The sequence below is a fragment of the Moschus berezovskii genome, chromosome 11 (assembly GCF_049115385.1).
Source record: "Moschus berezovskii isolate FMDL1 chromosome 11, NW_MosBer_1.0, whole genome shotgun sequence".
NCBI classification, from domain to species: Eukaryota; Metazoa; Chordata; class Mammalia; order Artiodactyla; family Moschidae; genus Moschus; species Moschus berezovskii.
Window position 1 is genome coordinate 8,985,803 of NC_142470.1, and position 24,936 is coordinate 9,010,738.

General features: G+C 54.0%; 2 protein-coding genes across 15 annotated transcripts in view; one reads left to right on the plus strand and one right to left on the minus strand.

Annotated features, from left to right (window-relative positions):
• The window catches only part of ANGPTL2 (angiopoietin like 2), a 37,783-nt gene extending 23,129 nt beyond the window's left edge, over positions 1-14,654 (plus strand). The window contains exons 3-5 of the mRNA XM_055400229.2: positions 8,379-8,572; positions 10,236-10,506; positions 12,956-14,654. Of these exons, the coding sequence (XP_055256204.1) occupies positions 8,379-8,572; positions 10,236-10,506; positions 12,956-13,155 (665 nt within the window). The 3' untranslated portion in view covers positions 13,156-14,654. The remainder of the gene's footprint in view (positions 1-8,378; positions 8,573-10,235; positions 10,507-12,955) is intronic.
• RALGPS1 (Ral GEF with PH domain and SH3 binding motif 1) overlaps positions 1-24,936 on the minus strand; it is a 295,201-nt gene that overhangs the window by 126,909 nt on the left and 143,356 nt on the right. The window lies entirely within an intron of this gene.

The window sequence follows — 24,936 nt, forward strand, 5'->3', positions numbered from 1 at the left end:
GGGGGAGCCTGGTGGGCTGCCGTCTATGGGGTCACACAGAGTCGGACACAACTGAAGTGACTTAGCAGCAGCAGCAGCAGGCTTGCCCAGAAAACAGGTTTCATTTCTCAAGGTCTGATCTGGATACTAATTATCCTCTGCTGTGGGGCGGTCCCTGTTTCTGGATGGATTTATTATTACTGATTCTTAAACTGGAAAAAAAAAAAAACAACAGAATGAAGATGACAAAGGGAACACAGCCCACGGTGGTGAGAAGACGGGAGGCAGGGAAAGGTGAGGGAGGCGCTAAACTGGGTCAGCACAGGATCACTGCCCCGAGAAGGCAGCAGGAAGAACCAGGGCATGGAAGGCAGAGGTGGAATCCCCACACCCTCCACTTCCCAGTCGTGGGACTGCTCCAAACCAGGCCTCGTGAGTCTAAAGTAAGAGTGTGTAAAGCACCCAGCAAGTGAAAGGCTCTACATCCATGGCAGTCATCCTTCTGACTATAGTCCGGTAAAGACAGACATTTAATGCTCTCTGGGAACCCCAAGGAGGACCGAGTAGCTCTTTCAGAGCGGGGGCTGGCTTTCTGGAGGAGGGCTGAGGACCAGGCAGACAGCTCTCGGAACCACCACCCCCACTGTTAAGAAACCAGGAAGATCAGGCTTGGTGCGAAGCAGATGTCCTGTGCTCAGAAAGAGGAAAAAGGATGAAGTACTAGAATTGTGTGCCTACCAGTTGGTGGTATGTGGTCAAACCCCAGTGAAATTACACGCAGAAAAGCTTATCAAGAGGGGTGTGTGGCACTGGGAAAAGTGAAAGGTGATCAGTGAAAGCGAACAAGGTTCTCTAGGAACAAGCCTGTAAACCGATTCCCTCTCTTGAGAAGGGTGAACAGGGTGGCCAACCATTGGAAAAGGGCGTCCGTCCAGGACCTGTGGGGACATAGTTAGGGGTCTACAGAGCTCCCCCACAAGATGCCCTGAGAAGACTCTCAGCGCTGCAGCCAAGGGGTCCGGGGCTTCACCCCACCAGTCTGGGGAGCCTCAAGGAGCTACTCTGCACCCACAGAACCCACCATAGCCCCTCCAAATCTGACTTCTTTTCTTTTTAAAATCGATTTGAAGTCCCCATCCGTCCCCTGCCCAAGGGTACTGGTGGACACCCAGGAGTGGACGCTGTGCTTTTCAAAGTGTTTTCTGGGAAGCAGTGCTGCTTATTATCTGTCTATCCTGAGGTCAAACAGGCGAAATAGAATCCCTTCAGGCTCTTCCTGGGCCCCAGGGGCTCTCCTTCGGGGAGGCCTTAGAACGTACCAAGTGCACTGAAATATACCCACCTTGCACATCCAATATAACTTTTCCTGTAACAATTTTGAAAAGATTTTTTAATAATTTGGCGTTTGAAAGTATTTGGCCAAGAGCAGCACAATTAATTTACAGTTGGCTCTGACCTCCCGGCAAACGTCGGGCACGCTGAGGAATTCCTGGGAAGTGAGAAAAAGCTGACCTACAAATTGTTTTCAAAAGTAAGAACATTTTGAAGACTAAATTTAATGGACTTGACAAGATGTTACAATTTGTATAAATTTAATTGTATGCTTATAAACTCGATGGACATGAGTCTGGGTAAACTCCAGGAGTTGGTGATGGACAGGGTGGCCTGGCGTGCTGCGATTCATGGGGTCACAAAGAGTCGGATACGACTGAGCGACTAAACTGAACTGAACTGATAAACTTGGACTTAACCCTTTTTTTTTTCATATTTTAGAGTTAACACATTTTTTTAAGGCCTGAAACACTTTTCATAAGCTCCTGAAAAGCATATCAGCCCCAGGCAGTGGGCTCTGTGTCCAAGGACTTAAAGGGCCTGAACAGCAGGCACAAGCATCTGGACTCTTTCCCCAAAAGAACCAGAAACGATCCTCAGAGGGTCACCTCTGGGGCGGGTGCTGCAGGAGCTTGGCCAAGATGGCTTTGGGAATGTACCAGCTGTTCCTGTGTTAGGTCATTGTTTTGTGCTCTGGTTCACCAAAAAGTGGTGACTGACGGAGGATACAGATGTTCACAACCGAAGTGCCCAGCTGTCTATATGTGTGAGACTTGGGCAGCACCTGCTCTCCACATCTGGGTGTCAGCTCTCCGGCCTCACCTGGGACGCCAGGCAGGTCCTGACGCTGGCGGGGGCCGGACTCACAACTAAGCAGTCCACGTGTCCTGGCGCTCAGATGATTGATTTGAGTGGAATATTCCAGATCCAATTTCAACAACTAGTCATTTCTCCTGTTAGAAAACCATTTTCAGAGAGTGGCCAAAAGACTTGGAGGCAAACCATCTGTGAGAATAACGGGAACCAGCACACGGAAGAGCGGTGCTTCCTGGCGACGTCACAGAAGCCCCTCCCCAGGGCCCCCGCATGGACTAAGACACCCCAGAACTTTCTCCTCAGGCCACGGGCTCCTCTGCGTGGGCTCAGGTGGCCCAGTCTGGAGACATGGGGTAGAGATGCCTGGCAGGCTGCGTGCGGGCAGCATGGTCTAGGCCAGCTCACAGCCGGGAAGGGCTCTGCCCTCGCCCCAAGCCTCAGGGCACCACAGAGAAGAGCCATAGAGGTCTGATGTCCACCCACTTCTCAGCTCCTGGCCTTGGCTGGTTGGCCTGGTCAGATCTTCACGGGCCACGTTCTCCTGGTGGAGGGGTGATTGTGTTGAAAACTGATGCAGGTGGTGAGCCCACTTCTCCACTGGGGCCTGGGTGGCCGAGTCAGGCTGAAGCCGGTCTGCCTCAGACCCACAGGGAGGACACTGGGACTAAAGTCACCTGGAGGTCCCGGCCGACTGAGGGCTAAAATCCAGCTTCACAGAAAGGCTCCGCTCCAGCAATATGTGGCTCCTGGCTTCCTGGGAGGCAAGGAACCCCAGCGGGGAGGAAGGAGCGGGAGGGCACTTAGGGCCCCAAACTGAAGACCTCCAATGCTCGCCAGACCCTGGGACTTGGGGGCCCGAGACTTGTCTGTTCTGTGCTCCCACGGCCAACATCCCTTCTCCCCGAGGCCTCCTGACTCCAGGGCCTGTGTGCCCTCCACTCCTTGTGCTGCTTCTCCAGGGAGCCACGCAGACTCCGCTCAGCCATGGGACTTCTCTTCACGTGGAATGTTCTGGTCGCAGCTCCGCCGAGAGTGTAAATATGGTCTTTATAGAGAGGAGGCTGGGGCACTCCCTGCACTCAGAGCCTTGGTGCCGCTGAGTTAGTGTTGGCCTGGCACTCCAGGCAGGGCTGCCCTTTCAGAAGGAGTGCCAAGTCAAACACCACTGGGCACTCTGCGCTCTCTAAGGAGAGCCCCGCCCGCTGCATGCTGAAGATGCAGCTTCATTGACAAAAAAAGGTTTCCATTCTTCATCCCAATGCTTCTTTGTGGCCCTCTCCACTGAAATTCTGACTTTTACAATATGCCTTTATGGAAAACGTCTATCAGTAAATAAGCTTACACTTAGTCTTGGGAATCAAAAAAGCAAATCCAATTGCTTGTTTGGGGTGGACAGCTCTAAAACTACCAGCTTTCAACTGTCAAAGGAAAGGAATCACGAAACCTTTCTGGCACCTGCCTTGGTCAGTCTTGTGCTGGGTGCTATCTTCCAGAGACCCTCAGAACAGTAAGGTCCTTTCTCTCTGACTACAGAAGAGGAGGCGGAGGCTCAGCGAGGACCTGCTCAAAGTCCCACAGTGAGGAGATGTGGCCACCAAGCTTTGAGCTGAGGGCTCCTGACTCCAAGTTTGAGGTCCCATCCCAGGCACACAGATTTCTGAGTCAGAGGCTGACACCTCGCCGAGTCCTTCACCACGATGCCATCTATGTGCTCAGTCACTCAGTCGTGTCCGACTCTGTGTGACCCCACGGACTGTAGCCCGCCAGGATCCTCTGTCCCTAGGCTTCTCCTGGCAGGAACACTGGAGTGGGAGCCATGACACCACATGCACGTCCCAGTTACAGGTTTCTCATCAGAGGCGGATGTTTTGACTCTGTCTCCCTGCTGCTGTTTTCTGCTACTTTATCATTTTATTGCTGCCAACATTTCAGTGCCAAGTATTTTCCTGACTAATTTTCGTCCACCATTTAATTTTCTGACCCTTGCCCTGGCGCCTTTAAGAAGAAAACGGAATGTGTTTGAATGCAGGAGCTCTTCCAGAGCTCTGCAGGGGTATCCGAGGAATCATTGTCTGGAACGGGAGGTCATGCTCTGGATGGGAGGTCCTCAGTGTCATGTGAAGTGCAGCACGCAGGGGACACATGGAGATCTATTTTAGTAATGGGAGAAAGTACTAAACATGTCTACACTGTTTCACAGTTACCCCATGACTTTAGAAAGCATGCCATACCTACAGGACTTAAAGGAAAGAATTGCTAGGTTTGCCTTTTTTAAAAAAAGAGGAGGTGGTCCAGTGGTTAAGAATCCACCTGCCAACGCAGGGGACACAGTTCGATGCCTTGTCCGGGAAGATCCCACATGCCATGGAGCAGCTAAGCCCGTGCACCACAACTATCAAGCCCTAGCGCCCTAGAGCCTGTGCTCCGTACCAAGAGAAGTCACCGCAGCGAGAAGCCGGAGCAGCACAACAAGACAGCAGCCCCTGCTCGCCACCACCACAGGAGAGCCCGAGCACAGCAAGACCCGGAGTGGCCATAAGTAAACAAACAAACGCAAACCTAATGGTAGAAATAAATCAATAAATAACATTTTAAAAAAGAAAAGGAAGGCTGATATGTCATAAGAAACACTGAAACAGTTAAAATAGTTATAAAACAGGCAAAGGATGCTAAAACGGAAGCATAGAAGAAAAAGCAAAGAAGATTTTAAAAGGCACAACACTGTGACAAAGAAGAATTTTAAGTTCTTATTTTTCTTAGCCTGGCTGCGGGGCAATGATTAAGACAAGCTGCAGGAACACAGAGAGAACTCAGCCAGGCCCCTGCCCTGCAGTTCAATCTGCTCAAGGAGCAGGAAGAGGACTTCCGGATGTGGGCTCCGGACACCACCTGGGTGCAGGTACCGCACCTTCCCCCTACCGGCCACGTGACCTCGGGAGTGTCACCCAAGGTCCCCATGCTCTAGTGTCCTCATCTGTGGAGGGGGGCACCTACCTGGCAGGTGTGTCAGGAAGATCTCATGTATGCATGCATGGATGGGGCATGTAGTAAATGCCCAGCAGTGGTGGCCAGTAGAAATATTTTACTATTATTTTCACTCCAGTCAAGCCTCTCTTAGCACCAGGGTTTCACAATCTGGGGTTTGGAGGTTCATTTACCTTCCAATTATCAGCAGAATTGTGTGACTTTCTGGATAGAGGATCCGGAGCATCCTCCATATGTTTAAAAGAACTGGTGGCCCCAAAACATTTAAAAACATGTGCCTCTTAAAAAAAACAGCCTTTTGTAGAAATGTCAAAGGCAAAAACCGTTCCTGGAACCCAGACAGGTAGCACAGGTGGGAGCCACGAGGCTGACTGCCCCCTGCCCCCACCTCCTGGGCCTCAAAGACTCGCCCCACGTGGCACCCCCACCTTCCAAGCTGGCCTTTCAGCCTGAGGATCCATGGGACCCACTGTAGCTCTGCAGGCAGAGGAAGAGGCCCCGCTGCTTGTCTTCCGTGGGTGCTGTTCTGCAGGCTGCCGGACCTTCTGTCACCCGCTTTCGCGTCCAGCAGGCTCTCTTGCGCGTCTGACTCGGTGTTGAGCTGGGAGGCCTCCCACCCCCGCTCTGCGCTCCGCTCCAGCTGCCGGGGACACACTCCCATTCTCTGCCTGGGTCCCTGGGGCCGGGGGCCAAATACAACCCATTTTTTCTTTTTCTCAATCATGAATGTTCTTTCTGGAGGTGTGGGCTCCCCTTCTTGGGATGGAAGAGGCCCAAGGCAAAGAAGGAGGTAGCTGTTTGTTTTGTATCTGCTATAGGGCGGGTGCTTGGAACAAGAGGGCTGGCCGGCGGGTAAATGGGTGAGCAGCCACTCCCTGGAGGATGCAGGGAGGGGGTCAGCGGTCAGTGGTGAGTGCCCACCTTTCTTCTCGGTGCTGCTTCTCGGCACAGAGGGTGAAAAAGGCAGACAGATGGGGATGCTCACGCACCGTCATGAGGCCTCAGGAAAGGCCCACCTGAGGCGTCCGACAGAGACCACACCCAACCTCATCCTGCTTAACCATCACAGAGGACTAATCCAGCCCCTTCACTGCCAGGAGGGAGCGTGCGAAGTCTGATCAACACGGGAAAAGCTACATACATCTGCCGCCTGTGCTTGTCCACCCCCCTCCCCCACGCACAGAAAGGACGGGATCCACGGGAATGCAGGTCGAGAGAAGGCTTCCACCGCCCAGCACAGGACCTGCCGGGCCCAGGACTCAACAGTAACCGTTGCTGAACAAACAAATGCTCAAATGGAATAAGACGGGGTTTTCTTAGGACTTTTGGTCTGAACCATTCTCAGTTTAGGACTGCTTTGAAGAGAAGTCGAAGCTGTGTATGGTGATATTATTTAAAAATACACAGCTCAGTGGCTAGATCCTGAAAAATATCTGAAGTTTCCTCAGATCAATTAGGAGGAATCCAGTTTACTTGGCTCCTAGTGACTCGGGTTTGTGCCCTCTTGCGGACATGACTAACGTTCAAACATGGGAAACCACTGCCAGGGGAAGTGGGGGTGGTGAAAGACCTCTCGCAGTGACCCCCACCTGCTCTGACCTGGCTGCCCAAGCTCAGGGAAGTCACAGGTCACAGAACCCCTCTGGTCTCAGTTTCAGAAAAGCCATGTATTGGGATGGGCTGGACACCATCCTTTAGTGGTTCTTCATGGACCTTGAAGCGCGAGCTCTGAGTGCCTTGGTCCTCGGTGAGCTCGCTCTAGAATATACTGACAGAGTGAAACAGGAATGTCTTTGTTGTCGTTCGGTCGCTAAGTCACGTCGGACTCTCAGTGACCCCATGGACTGCAGCACGTCAGGCTTCCCCGTCCTTCACTGTCTCCCAGAGCTTGGTCCATTGAGTTGGTGCTACTATCCAACCATTTCATCCTCTGCCACCCCCTTCTGCTCCTGCCCTCAATCTTTCCCAGAAAGAAAGTGAAAGTGAAAGTCGCTCAGTTGTGTCTGCCTCTTTGCAACCCCATGGACTATACAGTTCTTGGACTTCTCCAAGCCAGAATACTGGAGTGGGTAGCCCTTCCCTTCTCCAAGAGATCTTCCCAACCCAGGGATAGAACCCAGGTCTCCCGCATTGCTGGCGGATTTTTTACCAGCTGAGCCACAAGGGAAGTCCAAGAATACTGGAGTGGGTAGCCTACCCCTTCTCCAGGGGATCTTCCCGACCCAGGAATAGAACTGGGGTCTCCTACATTGCAGGCAGATTCTTTACCAACTGAGCTATCAGGGAAGTCCAGTCTTTCTCAGAACCAGGGTCTTTGCCAATGAGTCAGCTCTTCTCACCAGATGACCAAAGTATTGGAGCTTCACCATCGGTCCTTCCAATGCTTCCCGGGTGGCTCAGATAGTAAAGAATCTACCTTCAATGCAGGAGACCTGAGTTCAATCCCTGGGTTGGGAAGATCTCTTGGAAGGAATGACAACCCAGCCCAATATTCCTGCCTGGGAAATTCTCTGGAGAGAGGAGCCTGAGGGGCTACAGTCCAGGGGTCGCAAAGAGTCGGACATGACTGAGCGATGAACAGAAACTCAAGTCCCCCAAAAGATACCTGGAGCCCAGTGTCTGAGTCCCAGAAATGTCCCAAAATTTCTGGGCACAGCTTCTGGGCACCACTGGGGCCCCTGTGACCCAACAGAAGTTCACCTACTAAAAACTGCAGCAACTGTCCCCAAGCACCATCCCTGGGAAGGCTGGTGTGGAGTCAGCCAGGCTGGGAAGGGCAGCAAGCCAGGTTCACTGACCAGGCAGAGCCCCACAAGGTGCTGACAGATGCTGCTGCCCCTCAGCAGGCTCACATATCCTTTTACCAATAAAACAACTTAGAAAAGTCACTCCCGGAATTGCACACAAATATCCTAGCCATCCGTACAGTTCCATGAGGTAAACATGAGCTGCCTCTACAGAAGGGGAAACAGAGGACTTGGCAAGTAAGGAAGCTCGGCCAGCCACACCATGTGGGAGTCAGGGGTGAAAGTGTGCTCAGAACCCCAGTGTCCGGACCCCCAAGTCCTGCGTTCTTGTCTTTACATCACGTTACTTCTCAAACTCACAAACCCAAAGCAGTGCCCTGCAGGCCTGTGGCTTCCAGCCAGAGCCCGGCCTGAGGCTGTGCTGCTCCGGGTGCAGCCGGCGGTGGGAGGGAAGGGGAGGATGCGACTCGGGGCCAGGTGACAGGGTGGTTTGTGATGCATGCACACCTGTGTTCCCAGGCCCATGGAGAGACTGCCTGCAGGCTCTGGAAGACGGCCATGACACCAGCTCCATCTACCTGGTGAAGCCAGAGAATACCAACCGCCTCATGCAGGTGTGGTGTGACCAGAGACACGACCCCGGGGGCTGGACGGTCATCCAGAGGCGCCTGGACGGCTCAGTCAACTTCTTCCGGAACTGGGAGACGTACAAGGTGAGGACCACCCCTGCCCCACAACCACAAAGTGCCAGGGCCCTCGGAGGGAGGCAGGTGCTGCCCACGAGGCCCGTGTGGCCCGGAGGAGGATGCTGACAGGGCCACCAGGGTGGGGAGGACCAGCTGCTCCTCCCCTGCCCCACCGACAACTGCAGCAGGATGTGGAGTGAGGGGTCCAGGCCACGGAAGCCCCACGGACGGGGAGGGAACTGAGAACCCAATCCTGACGTGGGGAGCACTGTGGTCCCGGCTGGGGCTCCCAAGGGAAGACCTGCCCTCAAGGCCCAGAGAGGTCAGGGCCTGAGGCTCCAGGGCCCTGGGAGGATCTCCCACACGGCCCGCTGTAGGGAACTGCGGAGATACTGGGTCCTAACCCCAGGGTTCAGCCGCGGGCTCCCAATTCCCAGGGAGCTGAATGCTCCTCTTCCTTCTGGCAGAAAGGCTGAGGGCCCCGCCCACTCCTGGCGTCCCCCTCTGAACAAAGAGGCCGTACTGAGGACACCCGCCACAGGCAGGTGCTTCTATTCATCACCTCCTTTATTCTCAGGTCAGCCCGGTGGGGAGAGGCTGGTCTGGGCCCAGTTTAGGGATGAAAAGTCTGCACAGACAGGAGCAGGCAGAGCAGTGAACACAGCCGAGGCACAGCCTCGATGCCCACACGGCCGACAAGCACCAGGATCACGACACCCACACGAGGCTCTGCGGGCCCCACTCCTGCCCTGCTTGTCCTCTGACCCGCCTCCTGACCAGCCTGCGCCCTTTGCTTTCTCCTCTTTCTCCACTGCCTCCTAGCTGAGAGGTTCCTGAAGACTTATTTCTCTAACTCCTTCCACCTCCTTTCCACGTTCCCTTCCTCAGAGCAGTCAGCACAGGGGTTACACCTGAGCTCTTGGTTCAAATCCTGGCTCACATGCTCTGCGACTCTGGGCCTCTCTGGGCCTCAGTCCACCCACTCTAGGGAGGACACTGAGAGTACCCTGCTCACAGGGCTGGCGTGAGGATTAAGAAAATAACCTATGAAAAGCTCTGATAAGAGTGCCAGCACATCGTTAAGTGCTCACTGAACACTAGCTATTATTATCATTAACAAATTCAGCTATTTCCAAGACTTCAAGTGCCCACCACTTGGCTGATGACTCTCAAAACTATATGGAAAAACGGTAATATAGCCACTGGATTCTAGACCTAGGAGGGATCATGCCTTTGTCAGAGCTCACACCTGTGCCTTAGTTTACAAGAGACCCTGACACACAGCCCCTCCCCAGAGAAAGGAACGGAAACTCAGAGAAGGTAAGGGAATTGCCCAAGGAACTCATGTTGCAAGCCTACCGTGTGCTAGGCTCTCAATTTACCAGGTTACGTGTGTCCCTATAGCAACCCTGCAGGATGGGTAATGTAGAGGAACCTATGTTCACACACTGCCTAGCACGAGACAGGCACTCTCTCAATAGTCTTGAGTGATGCCTGACTGAGGCTGAGAACATGCAGAGTGACTCATCAAGTGACAGCCAGGTGGGGAAAGCAAGGGACTATATGCAGGCCTGCCTTCTGCTCTGCCTGCTTCCAAGACCCCGCGTCCGGCACCGAGCAGCCGACAGCTGGGCCCCCCGGCTGAGCACACTGCGTATTCCTCACTAATGCTCTCCTGCATTTTCCCCAGCAAGGGTTTGGGAACATTGACGGCGAGTACTGGCTGGGCCTGGAGAACATTTACTGGCTGACGAACCAAGGCAACTACAAGCTGCTGGTGACCATGGAGGACTGGTCTGGCCGCAAGGTCTTTGCAGAGTATGCCAGCTTCCGCCTGGAGCCTGAGAGCGAGTATTATAAGCTGCGGCTGGGGCGCTACAATGGCAACGCTGGTGACTCCTTCACCTGGCACAACGGCAAGCAGTTCACCACCCTGGACAGAGACCACGATGTCTACACAGGTAGGAGCAGTGGGGTCACTGGCAGGTGAAGGGCTGGGGAAAGGGGTCAACCAAAGCCCAGCCTCTGACTCCCGGGCCTGAGTACAGGACCATTCCAGGGCCCAGCTGCCCAACTCTGTTCCCATCCCCTGAAGGTCCACTCCTCTGCCCTCAGATCCCCTTCACAAGGCTGGGTCAGTGTGGCATTTACGGAAAGGGGAAGGTACAGAGGTCCCCAAACGACACACTGGAGGGCCACTCTGGGCCAAGCTGAGCATTGTGCTGGGCTGTGCACCGTGTCACCCCCTGCCTGAGCACCGGAGTCAGGGCCACACAGCCTGCAGAACAAGGCTGCCCCGGGGCCTCGGGCGTGCCTCCCAGTCCCTCTGGGCCTGTTTCCACATCGGGAAATGAGGACAGACCCACCGGGCAGGGCGTCAGAAGCGGGTGAGGAGGTGAGACTGTGCCTTCAGTGCTCTGCCTGGGACCTGGGAGACCTGGGCTCTGAGCAGGGACAGTCTCCCAGGCGCTCGGTCAGTGCAGCGCTGTGGGGAGCCACTGAGAGGAAGCCGGGCAGGAGGGATGAATCCACCCGCCCGAGACGCAGGCCTCAGGCCCAGATCCTTAGTAAATAAAAAGCAAGGGAAAAACAGAAAACTGTGAGAAGCACACACAGCCCAGCCCCGGGTCTAGACATTAAACATCCCGCGTGCATCTCAAAGCTCCACACCTCAGCTCCTGGGGATGAGGGGCCCTGTGCCCTTGTCAGGTGGCAGAATTCATAGCTCCTCCATGAAGGGCTGAGCCCTCCTTCAGGCTGAGGCTATCTGTTCTCGTGGGCAAACTTGGCCCCTTAGTCCCAGGCCAAAGGCTACCCCCGACTTTGAGGACACTAGTGGTAAAGAATCTGCCTGCCAATGCAGGAGACTCAAAAGATGCAGGTTCAATCCCTGGGTTGCGAAGATGTCCTGGAGGAGGAAATGGCAACCAACTCCAGTATTCTTGCCTGGGGAAATCCCATGGACAGAGGATCCTGGCGGGCTACAATCCAGAGGGTCTCAAAGAGTCAGACATGACTGAGTGACTGAGCCCCAGGAACTCCCTGCTCTTCAGAAAAGCCCGGCTGCCTCCCCTCCAAGGAGGGTCCCCACCCCGGGTCCCCAGGCAGCAGACGGGGACATGCCCACACCTCCACCTACTCCCTGACACAGAGCTGACCCTGCCGCAGGGGCCCCAGGAGGTGGCATGTCTGCTGAGGCCGGGGCTGCCCAGGCTTCAGGAAGATATAACCCTCTGAGCTGGTCGGACACTGGGGACAGAAGGCTGGCTTTACAGCCATTATGGGGAGCAGCAGAAGGCTGCTCTGCGACCCCAACTGTCAGGCCCGTCCGGCAGCAGGCTCACTGGATGTGAGGCAGTGAGCTCCCTGTCCCTGGAGGCGTGTGGGGCAAGCTTAGGAGGGGCGTCCACTGACTGAGGGAAGGCTTGGCTGTGGCATGCTCAGGACCCTGCCCTCTGAATCTGACACAGCCACTCGGAGCCCGTGACCTCAGGTCATAGCCCGAAGGAGCCAGAGGAGAACTCTGGGAAGACCTGGGCTGCCGGGGCTCGGGGCGCCTGGTGCTGGGACTCCTCTCGGCGTTCTGCCTCAGCCAGCCTGCTCCCTCCTCACCTCACCCGACGGCGGTTTCTGGAGCAGAGCCGCCAGCCCTGCTGGGTCACCAAACCCACAAACCTGATAAGGCAGCCCATCCCCTGAGTGGGGTACCCCTCTGGGCCCGACAGTGTCGTCCCCACTCCTGGGAAGGGCGATGCCCCTGCATGCCCACTTGCGCCTTGCCCAAACTTTTACTGGTGTTCTGAACTGCTTGTCCTTGGCAGCACAATCCAGCATGATATGAGGGTGCCAGAATCTTTATGAAAATATCTTGCTTTTGTGAAAAAAAAAAAAAAATTGGATGGATGACAGGCTAGGGAGGAATAAAGGAACATTTCATCTTAAACACTTCCTTTGTCACTCTCCAAAGACTCTTGATCTAATAGTTTCAACGAAAAAGAAATTCCTAAGAAAAAGCCTTTGGCTCTCAACCCGCCCACCTCGGGTCATTTCTGTTTTCTGCACAAACCAGGGGTGTGGAGCCCTCCCCAGTGCTTGCTCCACAGCTAGCCCTGGGCTAGTATTCAGCCTCCTTCAGCTCCCAGGTGGGTCCTACCTATCTTGTGCGAGGGCATCGCCTCATCCTTATTTTATAAAGAGGGTTCGGGGGCTCACCAAGGTTAGGTTGTTCGAAAGATCACAGAGCCCCAGTCAGAGGGAAGCTCTGAGCAGGTCTGAGGCCCCATGCCCTCTCTGGCATCGTTGTTCCAAATGCCCCCCAGTGGGTGGGGGTCCCTTGGAAGCCCCCCAAGAGCAAACAGCGGCCACAGGTCAAACCTCCTCCCTGAACTTCTCACTCTTTCTCTCCCGCAGGCAACTGTGCCCACTACCAGAAGGGCGGCTGGTGGTATAACGCCTGCGCCCACTCCAACCTCAACGGAGTCTGGTACCGCGGGGGCCACTACCGGAGTCGCTATCAGGACGGGGTCTACTGGGCTGAGTTCCGCGGAGGCTCCTACTCGCTCAAGAAGGTGGTGATGATGATCCGGCCCAACCCCAACACCTTCCACTAGGCCAGCCCCACTCAGGGCCGCGAGGACCGGGACGCTGGACTCTGATTCCCCGAGTCACCGCGGCAGATAAACGCAACCGATCTCTGTCCCTACTATTCCTCTCCACCTCGGACAGCCCTCTGTGTTTCCAGACAGGACAGGACAGCACACAAGTCTTTCCTTAAGTAAATTAAGTCCCTACAATAAAAACACACCTGCAAAGTACCTTAGTAATATACATGTGTGTGAGCCGACCTCGTGCACCTATGTGTGTGCCATGTATATATGCGTTTAGATATATACCCGTGCCATATATCTAGATACATATATATAGGTTTGCCTTATATACTGGAACACACGTATATTCAACTCAGAGGCTGAGGGCTGTTCAGGATAGCTCTGCTCTTAGGAGAAGAGCACTTCATTCGTGCAGCGTTACTTGAGTCTGAGGGCACATCACAGACCGTGCCGCCCCAGTTCAGACAGCACTCCCTGGTGTGCACGTGCCTGGTGGCTCCTAGGACCGTCCACAGTGCCATCCTCTCACGCCGCGCTCCCCAACTTACGTGCTTAAGATCCTCTTTGGCACCTAACCCAGCTCCAAAATACCCGCCCCTCTCTCTTGCTAGCCTCCTCCTTGTTCTCAGGACAGCTCACCACCTCCGCAGCCAGCCAGCCACCTGTGCATTAACTCCACGCCGTTCCCTAAGCGCCTTCTGCACTGCAGTCCCAGTCACTCGAGTTCCAGGCACCTCTCCTGTTCTTCGCTCCTCACTGACTTACTCCTCACCTTTTCTGTCCCCCTGTGCTTTCTTCCCGGGCAAGATTCCCTCGCTTCTCAGTAGGAAACAGTCTGGACTCCGCATGGTCGGGAAAGGGAAAGTCAGGCCCCAAAGCTCGCTCTCGGCCACATGGACAATGGTTGATTTTAGTCTCCTACTTTCCGGTCACACGTTAGCCTACCTGTCATTTTAACCTCTGCAGAAGTAATAGCCTACCTTGCCAGAAGATATTCAACTGAAGAGAAAGCATCAGCCAATTGTTGGGGGCCCCAAACGGCTACAGACCAAAGGTGCCATGCTCTCAGGCCAACTGGCGTCCACATTTGGTCTCCAGACTACACTTCTCCAGAGACCAGGCGCCTCGAAAACGAGAACTGGCCACTTGCCGTGAGTTACTGAATAAGCAGGGGCCACGGAGCCCTCAGTCAGCACGTTGCTGGCCCTGAAGCATCAGGCTTGGTACTGCTGGGACTCTTGCCAAGCAGGGAGTGAGGGACGAACAAGACGGTGAGACCCTCCTGGAGGGCGCATGGGTCAGGGCGGGTGGGTGAGACGGCGGAATGTTTGGTACTGTTTGCATCCGGCTGTGTGCCTATTACCTCAGCAGTCTCACAAGTGTACCATGTAGCACGTTTTGTGTATATAAAAGGGAGTTGTTGGTTTTTTTTTTAATATATTCTCAGATTATCCTTGTAATAACACATCTGCAATAAAAGCCGTCTGTGCTATTTGGATGTATCTACACCGTGCGTTATTGTTTTAGAAAGCCTTCCTGGGGCCTCTGACACCACAGCCTCTTTGAGTAACAAAAGGAAGAGATTCGTCCGCTGAAATCTATTAAATGACACTCCACTCTCCCTATCGCTGGTTGCCACGCGTGCCCTCAGCAGTCCCATGACAGAACCTCAGGCCACGAAGGCTCTCTGGAGTCCCGCCTCCTTAAGCACAGTTGTATTCTGGATGTCTCTGCTGGATACAGGCAGTGCAGTCAACCCCTAAAACACCCTTCCCCAGGTCTGGTCCCGTTTCATCAAATGGCACCATCTACTTAACTGCTCTGGGCTTCTCTAGTGGCTCAGACGGTAAAGAATGTGCCTGCAAGGCGGGAGACCCGGGTTCGATCCCTGGGTCGGGAAGATCCCCTGGAGAAGGGAATGGCTACCCACTCCAGTATTCTTGTCTGGAGAATTCCATGGACAGAGGAACCTGGTGGGCTACAGTCCAAGGGGTTGCAAAGAGTCAGACACAACATAGCAGGCATGCCTACTCAACTGCTCGGGTGGGAAGCAAGGACTCCTCCCTCTCCCTGGCCATGGTCCATCATCCCTCCATGCGAGGCCTCTTCTCTGCCTTGGTGTAGGCCTTCCTCCCCTCTCCCCTGACTGAGGCTCCCCACCAGAGCAGGAGCCCTGCGCCTTCGCCTTCCTCGTTCCAATACGACTTCCACACAAGCTGCTAGAACCACCTTTGGTGGACCGGGAAGGCGTCTCTGGGTGTGACGGGAAACCCCAAAACCATAAAGGAAAAGACAAGGGATAGGACTAAAGAAAATTCCATATTTTTTGCCCTCTGACAAACAAAGAAAAATAAAACATGACCAAGATTGAAAAGCAAATACTAAATGAGAGAAAAATTTAGGACTGACATTCATGCTCTGCCAAGAACTCTTTCAAATTATGAAGAAAGACATAAACACTGTTACAGAAAACTTGGTGAAGCACACAAACACACTGGAAGACTCACAAATGGCCAGTAAACAAGAAAAGAGGCCAACCTCAGCAAGCACCAGAGAGGCACGTTAAATCAAGCCTAGACCATCACATGGGGCCTGGCGGACTGGCAAAGACAAAAAAGGTCAATCTCCATGCTGACAAGGGAATAGAGAAGAAATACGTACTCCATGTACTCTGGATGGAAGTACAAACTGATTCAATATTTTTGAAGAGCAGTCTGGCAATGTATATATCAAAATTTGAAATGCACTTAAACCTTTGGACTCACCAATCTCTCTTCGTGATAAACAAGCAATGGTGCCATACGAAAGACTTTTCTGGCAGAGATGTCCTGTGGATAGACTGATGTTTACTGAAGCTTACTGAGTGCTGGGAACTAGACTTGTGTCCACGAATGTGACCTCACAGCAGCCTGTGAAGGAGGGACTATTGTTCTCACTCCACAGTAGGGGAGAAAGTGGGGCTTGCAGCCAAAGTGCTAGTAAAAATGCACCTGCAGGATTATTCCAGAAGGTTCTGGGTGTCAGGCTCTAAGGAAAGAGTTCTCAACTCCCTCCTCCCAAACCCCCGGTCAGTGGTGGGGGTCACAGTGGAATCTGGACACTACCAAGGGTCCTCAACTTTGGCCCAGACCATGTCCACCCCACCCCCGAACACCTGGAGGGGAGTGTGTGGCACGCAAGGATAAAAGGCAGAGGAAGACAGAGCCCAATCTAACCTGTCATTGGTCGTCTGTACAAACCCCAGAGCTGCGAGCTCAGGAGAGGGGGATGAGGGGTAGCAACTTTTTTTTCTCAACTGATTTGGAATCAAACAAAAGCAAGGCATGACACCACCATTCTCCAAGCCCCACTCACCCCGATACCCAAAACTGTTGTTGTCGTTCAGTTGCTAAGTCATGTCCGACTCTCTGCAACCCCATGGACCGCAGCACGCCAGGCCTCCCTGTCCCTCACCATCTCTCGGAGTTCACCCAAGTTCCTGTCCATTGAATCAGTGATTCCATCTGACTACTCTGACTATCTCACCAAGCCCCACCCACCCTGATACCTAAAACTGAGTCTTGGTCAAGTCACTCCCCGGCCAGCTTGCAGCCCATCAGCACTTGGCCCGACCACACCCGCATCCACACCCCTCCTCCTCCCCCATCCCGCCCAGGGACTTCTAAGGGGACAGTCACAGGGGTCCTCCTGCTACTAAGATCTCCACGGTGAGCGCATCCACAGACAGACCCAGGAGGAAGTCAGTGAAGCCCTGGTGGATGGAGGGCACCCACCTGCTGGACTCCTGCAGGGAACATGGCAGGAAGACAGAGTGACACTGAATGGCACCCCTCCCCCAAACCAAGCGGATCTGAGCCAAGACTGAAAACAGAAACTTTTGAACAACTGCAAACATGGGGCGGGAATCCATGACGCTCATAATCCACAGGTGCTTTGTGGGAACTCAAGGGTCCCCTCATCTCCCAGGAGCACCTCATCTGTTGTATACAGTCTGGGAAAGACTCTCAGTTGGACTAAGGGAAAGCTAGAGAGCTGGATTAAACAGAAAAGGGAACATTGATAAAGTATAACAAAATGTTAAACAGCCACTCTTTCTGCCTCAGTTCTACCTGAGGCTCAGAAGGCCAAGGACAGAATAATGGCTGCCAGAGATTCGCACGTTCTGCAGCGAGGCGCAGGACCGTCCCTGCGAGGGGAGGCTCCACGCTGGTCCTGCAGCGTCAGCTGACTGCCCACCTGCGGCCTGTACAGGAGGCTCAGAAGGTGTATCCCAAGGAGTGGGGGCGGGCGAGGGCGAGAGGATGAGTCGTCCCCATGCTATGCTGCCCCCCATCACAGGGAGGGTGGGTGCTCCCCACCCCCCAACTCAAGTCTAGTGAGAGGAGCTTCCAGGGACCATTCCGGGAGCCTGGCGTGGGTGAGCGTCAGCACTACCATCTGACTCATGTCTCAAGTCTGCAGGCCGGGGAAGAAAGCAGTGAGAAGTGGTACTGCACTGCGAGCCAAGGGCAAGACCACAGTGGGGGGCAGGGAGGCCCAGACAGGGGTCCTGGGAACTAGGGGGCTGCCTGCATGGAGGGGAGGGGGCAGTGCAGGAGGCCCAGGAGCCAAGGAAGAGCACTGCCCCCACTAAGGGAGCTGAGTCAGAGGTGCCCAGAATGGAAATTCTGAAGCAGCAGCAGCAAAGAGGGAGAAAGGATAGTGAAGCGAGGAAAAGACAGAGCGTGCGTGGGGGCAAAGGGCAACCGCGCAGGGCGCCAGCTCTGGTTCCAACCTCAGGGGCCACGTCAGATGGGCCGTTGCCTCCCCCTCGTCTGTCACGTCTGTTCCCATCCTGAGGGCCACAAAGCTCAGCGGCTCTGGGGGGAGGTGGGCTCTGGTGGACTGAGCGTGTGCCTCCCCCACCCCAGGCCTCCTGCCCGGCCAGGGTGTGGGAGCCCAGGCTTCTGAGCCCTACCCTGGACGGTCTGCAGGGACGTGACTGTTAACAGCAGAGAGACTTTGGGTCCTGCTGAGTTCCCTGGGTTGACTGGGAAAAGAGCTAATCCACAGAGCAGGCTGGAAAGGACACTGAGGAAAAATAAAGTCGGTTTCTTCTTACACCTGATTGAGTCCAGCTCCTTTAATAAGCTGGTTACATAAGGACACGAGGTATCTCCCGGAGTCCATGAGCAGGGATGCAGCTGGGCCTCACAAGGGCCAGGAACCAGAAACTGCCTGGAAGGCCTTCAAGAGGCCAGGCGGCCACCTCTTGGCCTCTCTCCCTTCCCTTCCCCTTCCCCTTGCCTGCAGGGTCTCTGTTTCTCATTGAGAGAGGATCTGCTTTTCCCAGCATGGAATTTCTGAGCTCACATGTCCTCCCCGACTGAGTGCCAGCAAAGACCTGAAGGCCCTCTCCTCCCCGGCTAGCTCCCAGCCAGAGGACCCAACTGGCCCGTTCCAGCTGGTCGTCCACCTCACTTCTATGGACTGGACTCCAAGCAGAGCTGGGCGGAAGGCACACGGCTGCTGGTGCTCAAGGCAGTGGAGGGAGTAGGGGAAGTTCCCAGGGTCCCACGGGAGGAGAGGTCAAAGCTGGTGCTGTACCCACGGGGGTGTCCAGGCAATACTCCAGCTGTGGTTGGAGACTGCACTTTGCCTGCTAGATGGATTCTGTCCGTTATTCGTTACATCATGTCCCGTTCCCAGCTCCTCCCCTGTGGACGCTTGCCCTCCAGGCTCAGCTGTGTCACTAAACATGACACACAGCTGTGCCCAGATGGGGCTCTTCCTGCCCTTCCTGGATACGCGGAGTTTCTCAACAGCCTCCATGGATACAGGAGGCCACAAGTCCCCTGCTGCTGGGCTCTTCCAGGCAGTATTTCCTCTAGATAACACTGATGCCACCCACCACCTGTGGGCGGGTGCTTTCCATGCGCCAGGCACCATGTGCGTCTGTCTAAACCTTCACAACTACCCTGTGAGGTGGGTTCTACAATTAGCCTCCCTTCAACGTAACAGAAATTGAGGTTCATGGGCCCTAGGTGACTGGCCTGAGAACATGTAGCCTGGGACACTCAGGGTTTGAGCTTGAGCTTGTCTGACTCTTGAGCTCCTGCTTCTGGGAGGATTAGATCTCAGTCACCAAAGATGAAATGAAACCACTAAGGCTCCTCCCTCACTCCATCATCGCGTCCTTGTATGTCTGAGGATCACAAGGCAAGGAGTCCGCTGCCCACAGAAGCAGATGTGTGAGGTGGCCGGCCAGCCTGCCTGTGCAAAAGCAGCTGGATAGACGGTAGGGCCCCAGACGTCAGGAAGTCAGGCCAGGGCTGTTTGCCCAATTTAGCCCCATGTTGACGGCACAGAAGAGTAAGGGCAGTGATGGAGGACGCTGCTCAGCTTCCTGGGGCTTCCAGTCCTTTGCCAGGACTCATGGGGCTGGCCCTGCCTTTCTCCTTTTCTCTTGTCAGACAATCTACGGACTAAGCCTCGCCCTTTGGCATGGGAAGTGTCCCACTTGTGACTGGTCTGGCTGTCACCTCGTGCACCAATTTCATCTCATCCAAGCCTTGGTCTGCACTATCTGGTAACTGGGTCCCTGCTGTGCTGGCTTGTCTCCCATCTCCACAGCTTCAGAACCCGGGCTTGCTTGGCTAGTCTCTCTCAGATCTCACAGTGAGGCCGGAACCAGCCCCAGTCTGGGATTGTGCTCCTTGTGGACACATGTCTTGGTATCTACCATCCCTGGGACACTCCGGTACTCCCGTCTCTCCTGACCTGGGGCATCCCGGGCCAGCTCACCCACACATGGGAGCCCAGACACAGATAATCCCTCCCATCTGTGCAGCCTTCCCCAAGCGCTTCCACATGCGGCACCTCCCCCGCTAGCCAATGGTCATGATACATCTGTCTCCACGGGCTGGTCAGGGGTGACCCCTTTCCTCTGAGGCGGTCCATGTGCCCTCCTGGAGCTGAAGAATGTCTCACGTGAGGAAGACGGCTCCCTGGGCAAGGGTGGACCAGTCACACTGGCCCTGACCTGTAGCAGAGCCCCTCCCGAGTGCCTAAGGAGTCGAGGAGTAGCTAAGAGGGAATGGAATTAATTGCCTCTGGAGCCGTGTTTAGACACAGGCCCACGCCCCAGTCACCCAAAGAGCGGGGAGAATTAGAAGAAGCACACAGCTTCCTTGGAGCTGGGGAAGCCGACCCAGCCCAAGGCGAGTATGCCAGGCGTGGACTTCTGTCAGCGCCTCTGCACAGGGCAGCGCAGAGCCGTGCTGGCGATACGGGGAGGGGGACTGAGGATGGACATTCAGGGTGAGAGGCAGGAAGCAGGGACAGCCGGGTAGGAGGCCGGACAGCCCGGCTGCCAAGCCCAGGCCCAGGGAGCACAGCCTTGAAGCAGGAAGCAGAACTTATCTGCACAAAGAACTTGTGGGTGGAGAAATGTGTATTAAAACTACAGGCCCTCCTTCCCCTGTCATTTCATCGTAAGTCACTGGTAGGTAAAGGCCAGCGCTGCTGGGAATGGAGAAGGCAGGCAGGCAGGCACAGCTGGTGGGAGCGCAGTGCAGCCGGGTCCTCAGCAGCGCCACTCATCATCTTCACCCAGCAATTCCACCTCCGGCTCACAGTGTTTCAGAAATACCCTGACAGGTGAGCAAAGACACACGCACAAAGGTGTTCTCCACCGCAGCATCCGTCCAAGGGGAAAAGTACAAATGACCTAAGTGTTTATTAATCGGGGCCTAACAAATCGACTCATGTCCAGGCCCCAGTCTGACAGACCACCACATGGCTGTGGGTGCCACGGAGCCCCGGGGAAGAACGCAGGAGTCGGGTACTTGCTGCCACTGAACAATACCCACTGCACTTCAAGGGGAACAAAAAGTAAGGTGCAAAACAGACTGTTTACCCAAATGTTCCCAGTTTGGTTAAAAAAACAAGACTCTTCGCACACCCCCACATGCTCAGATACTTGTATGTGTGAATTCAAGTGCCCGGAAGGACACACTCACCTGTCAACACTGGCTGCCTCTGCAAAGCAGAGACTTTCTAGGGTAAATAAGTTTTACGACAAAGAATGTGTTACTCTGTCATTTGAAGAGTTCAGTGGGCTTCCCAGGTGGCTCAGTGGTAAAGAGTCCACCCGCCAATGCAGGAGACACGAGAGACGAGAGTTCAATCCCTGGGTCGGGAAGATCCCCTGGAGAAGGAAATGGCAACCCACTCCAGTATTCTTGACTGGAGAATCCCATGGATGGAGGAGCCTGGCGGGCTGCAGTCCATGGGGTCACTGAGAGTCGGACACAACTGAGCGACTTCACTTTCACACTTTGGAGAAGGAAATGGCAACCCACTCCAGTGTTCTTGACTGGGAAATCCCATGGACAGAGGAGCCTGGCGGGCTACGGTCCGGGGGTGTCGCAAAGGAGTCAGACGTGACCTGGCGACTGAACAAGAACCAATGGAAAGGATCGGCGCGAGCGGAGTGGCAGCACTGGGCACAGCCGTCCCGGCCGCACAGAGTGACGCTCTCACCCCCACTGCCGCCAGCACCCCGGCCCTGAAGAGGCACCCGTGGGACGCTGAAGACCTGGACGCCTCACTCTAGGCCTTTCTGAGGATAACTTCCTGGGACCTTTCGGGCCTCGTCAGTTTGTCCTCAGGCACCCTTCTTGCTCACAGAGCAGCTGGAATTCACCACCTCTGCCCTAGAGGATTTCCTCCTCTCAAAAATAGCTTGAGAGGGACCCAGAACTTCCTGCTTGTCCCAGAGAGCCATCTGACCGTTTTTATTCTTATCGAGGTTTTTTTTTTATGATAAATATTTTACAGCAAATAATTATTGTTTACTCCGTGTAGAAGATTATCTGGGGTTCACTGCATGCAACAATTTTCTCTTCCCAACAACCCCATGAGGTAAATCCTGTGATTATTCACATTTTAAAGACCATGGAGGGAGGCAGAGGGGAAGCAAGTAACATTTCCAAGATTACTCAGCTAATTAATTAGCGGTGGAGTCAGGATCTGAAAGAAAGTGGCTGGCCTGCAGCCCCCTGGCTCTTAACTACTCCAATACACTGTCTCCAAAATGTAAAAAGAAAATAGCATACATCTAAGGAATCTGAGGCTCAATGGCTTGTCCTGAATTTATGGGTTCACAGAGTCCTCTCCATAAACAGTCAAGGGCAGGTAGGAAGTAATTCCTTCTTCTTTGCCCCTGCACTAGTCCCTTGTTGCAGACGTCAGCTCGCCACCCACAGCCCTAGGGTATACACCTCCATCTTCACCACTAGAAGCCGAGACCCCAGAGACTAAATACGAGAGAGGGGGAGAAAAAGAGTCTTTCCATCCCTAAAGCCTGCTTTCCATAGTCTGGAGTTCAGCCTGAGGCATCTGCTCTGTTTGGGAGATTGCATGTCCTTTGTCTGGGTCAGCCCTACCTCCACAAGGGAGCAGGTCTCAGCTCTGGACTTCCATCAATGCAGCAAACCCAAAATACATACAGGAATTGCTGGCTTGTTCCACCATTGTGTAGGCTGCCTTGTGGGGTACCTCGGCATTTCTCGATGCCTATAGTTAGAACTTGCCTCTCTGTCTCTCTCTGGCCCTGACTGTAACCTGCTCCTAGTTCAGTCCCAGGGCCTGCTGTGTCTCCTGCAGCAAGTCCGTGGGCACCTTGAGGACACTGTTTTGCCCTCTATTTCTGCAGCATCTCTTGAATTCCCATGGCGGTCCACACAAAATATGTGTGCAATGGATGAATGAGTACACTTCAGGTAGTTCAAGTCTTGTTTTTTTTTTTAACACTGAAAACCTGACAGTCTTTTGTGTGCTGAGTTTTCCAGCTGGTTTTGGTCCAGTACAGATGTGGAAACAACAAAGCAACAAATGGGAAGTAGTGACAAAGGTGGTGCCATGCACTGGTTATCCATTACTGTGTAACCCCCACAGTTAGCAGCTACAATAATGAACATCTGCCATCTTGCAGTTCTGTGGGTCAGGTGTCTGGGTGTGTCTCAGTTGGGTGTATCTCTGGCTCAAGGTGTCCCGTGGGACTGCAGTAAAGCTTTCGGCCGGGGCTGCAGTCTCCTCTGGAGGCTCCACTTGGGCGGGATCTGCTTCTGAACTCACTCATGTGCCTCCTGGCAGGCCTCAAACCCTCACCACCGGCCTCTCCACAGGACTGCCAAATACTCAGCAGCTGGATTCCCCGTGGATGTGTGCGCCAAGGGGGAGGAAGAAGAGAGCAACACCCCACAGAGAAACAGCCCTTTAATAACCGCAGCCTGGAGAGATGTCCCATTACTGCCGTCATACTCAATTTGCTAGTAGCAAGTCAGTGTGTTCTGCCGTGCTCCACGGGAAGGGGCTACAGAAGGAATCATTGGGGGCCGTCTTAGAAGCTGTCCACCACGTGAAATCTCTCAGATTCTCGGGGCCACTTTCTCTCCAAAAGAGACATCCCAATGGCCCCAGGTGAGTCCTGAGGCTGGAGAAACTCTAGCCTTTCCTGTATCCCTAACCCTTCAGGGCTGGCTGACCCTGGCAGGGCCCTCCATCTCCCATCTTGAGCCCCCGTACCACAGGAGGGTCCTGGCGACATTCCTCTTTTCTGCCTACTCTCTGGTTTCCCCTAGAGGGTAAAGGGCTGTTAGCGGGAAATTCGGCATCTTCTGAGGTTAGCAGGTACTGGGGTCACCGGGGTTTGAGAACTGGTCTCACCATTAGAAAGTGGCACGAGTAAGTGGTGAAACTTTTAGTGAGTTTTTCTTAGCTTGCGCAGCTGTAAAATAAGTTAAAAAAAAAAAAATTAGTGCCTCCCTGAAAGGAAGGCGAGTTGGGAGGATTAAGTGAGAAATGTGTGTAAACTGTCTGGTGTAACACTTGCCACGTGGTGAAGAACGGGTGCTCTAATAGTCATTGTTATCACCGTCAGCTTCTAATTAGAAACTCAAAGATGAAACTCAAAGGAGAGCAGTCATCCTGATGACTCTAACCGGTTCCCGCTACGAAAACACACCTTCACTGGCACAAAAATGGGCTCATGCTCTCACGTCCTCCTGGGGATCACACAAAACTGCTTGACCCAGAGAAAACCTGACTGCAAGTCCTTCCTGTGCCCCAGAAGGGACCAGTGTAACAAGGTGCTCAGCTCTGGGCCACAGAGCATGGAAGAAACAAACCTCCCCTCCAGCGTGTTTTTCTTCCCACATTGTTTCTCTCCATGGAGACAGAGATGATAAACAGAGGATGCATAAGTTGAGGTGGGTGGAACCCCAGCCGAGAACAACAAGTCTTGAGTTAAACTTGGTATCCAGCTGGCATACGACTTTGGTAGGTCATAAGTGAAATTGTAGGGATTTCTTCATTTGCAAAATGGGGGTTTTAATAACATCCACTGGCTTTTTTAAAAGTTTTAATGAATTTATTTACTTTTGGCTGCACTGGGTCTTCGTTGCTGCGCTCGGGCTCTTCTATAGTTGTGGCGAGTGGGGGCTACTCTCCAGTTGCGGTGCACGGACTTCTCGTCGAGGTGGCTTCTCGCTGTTGAGCACGGGTTCTAGGTGCGCGGGCTTCAGTCGTTGCGGTGCATGGGCTTAGCTGCTCCTCTGCATGTGGGATCTTCCTGGATCAGGGACTGAACCCGTGGCTCCTGCATCAGCAGGTGGACTTTTTAAATCACTGAGCCACCAAGGAAGCTGTATCCATGAGCTTTTTGTAAAAACCGAGCAGGACTGTGAAGTCCCAGAAAACTGGTGGATCTTCAGGTAACAAATCCTGAGATTGCAAAAGTAA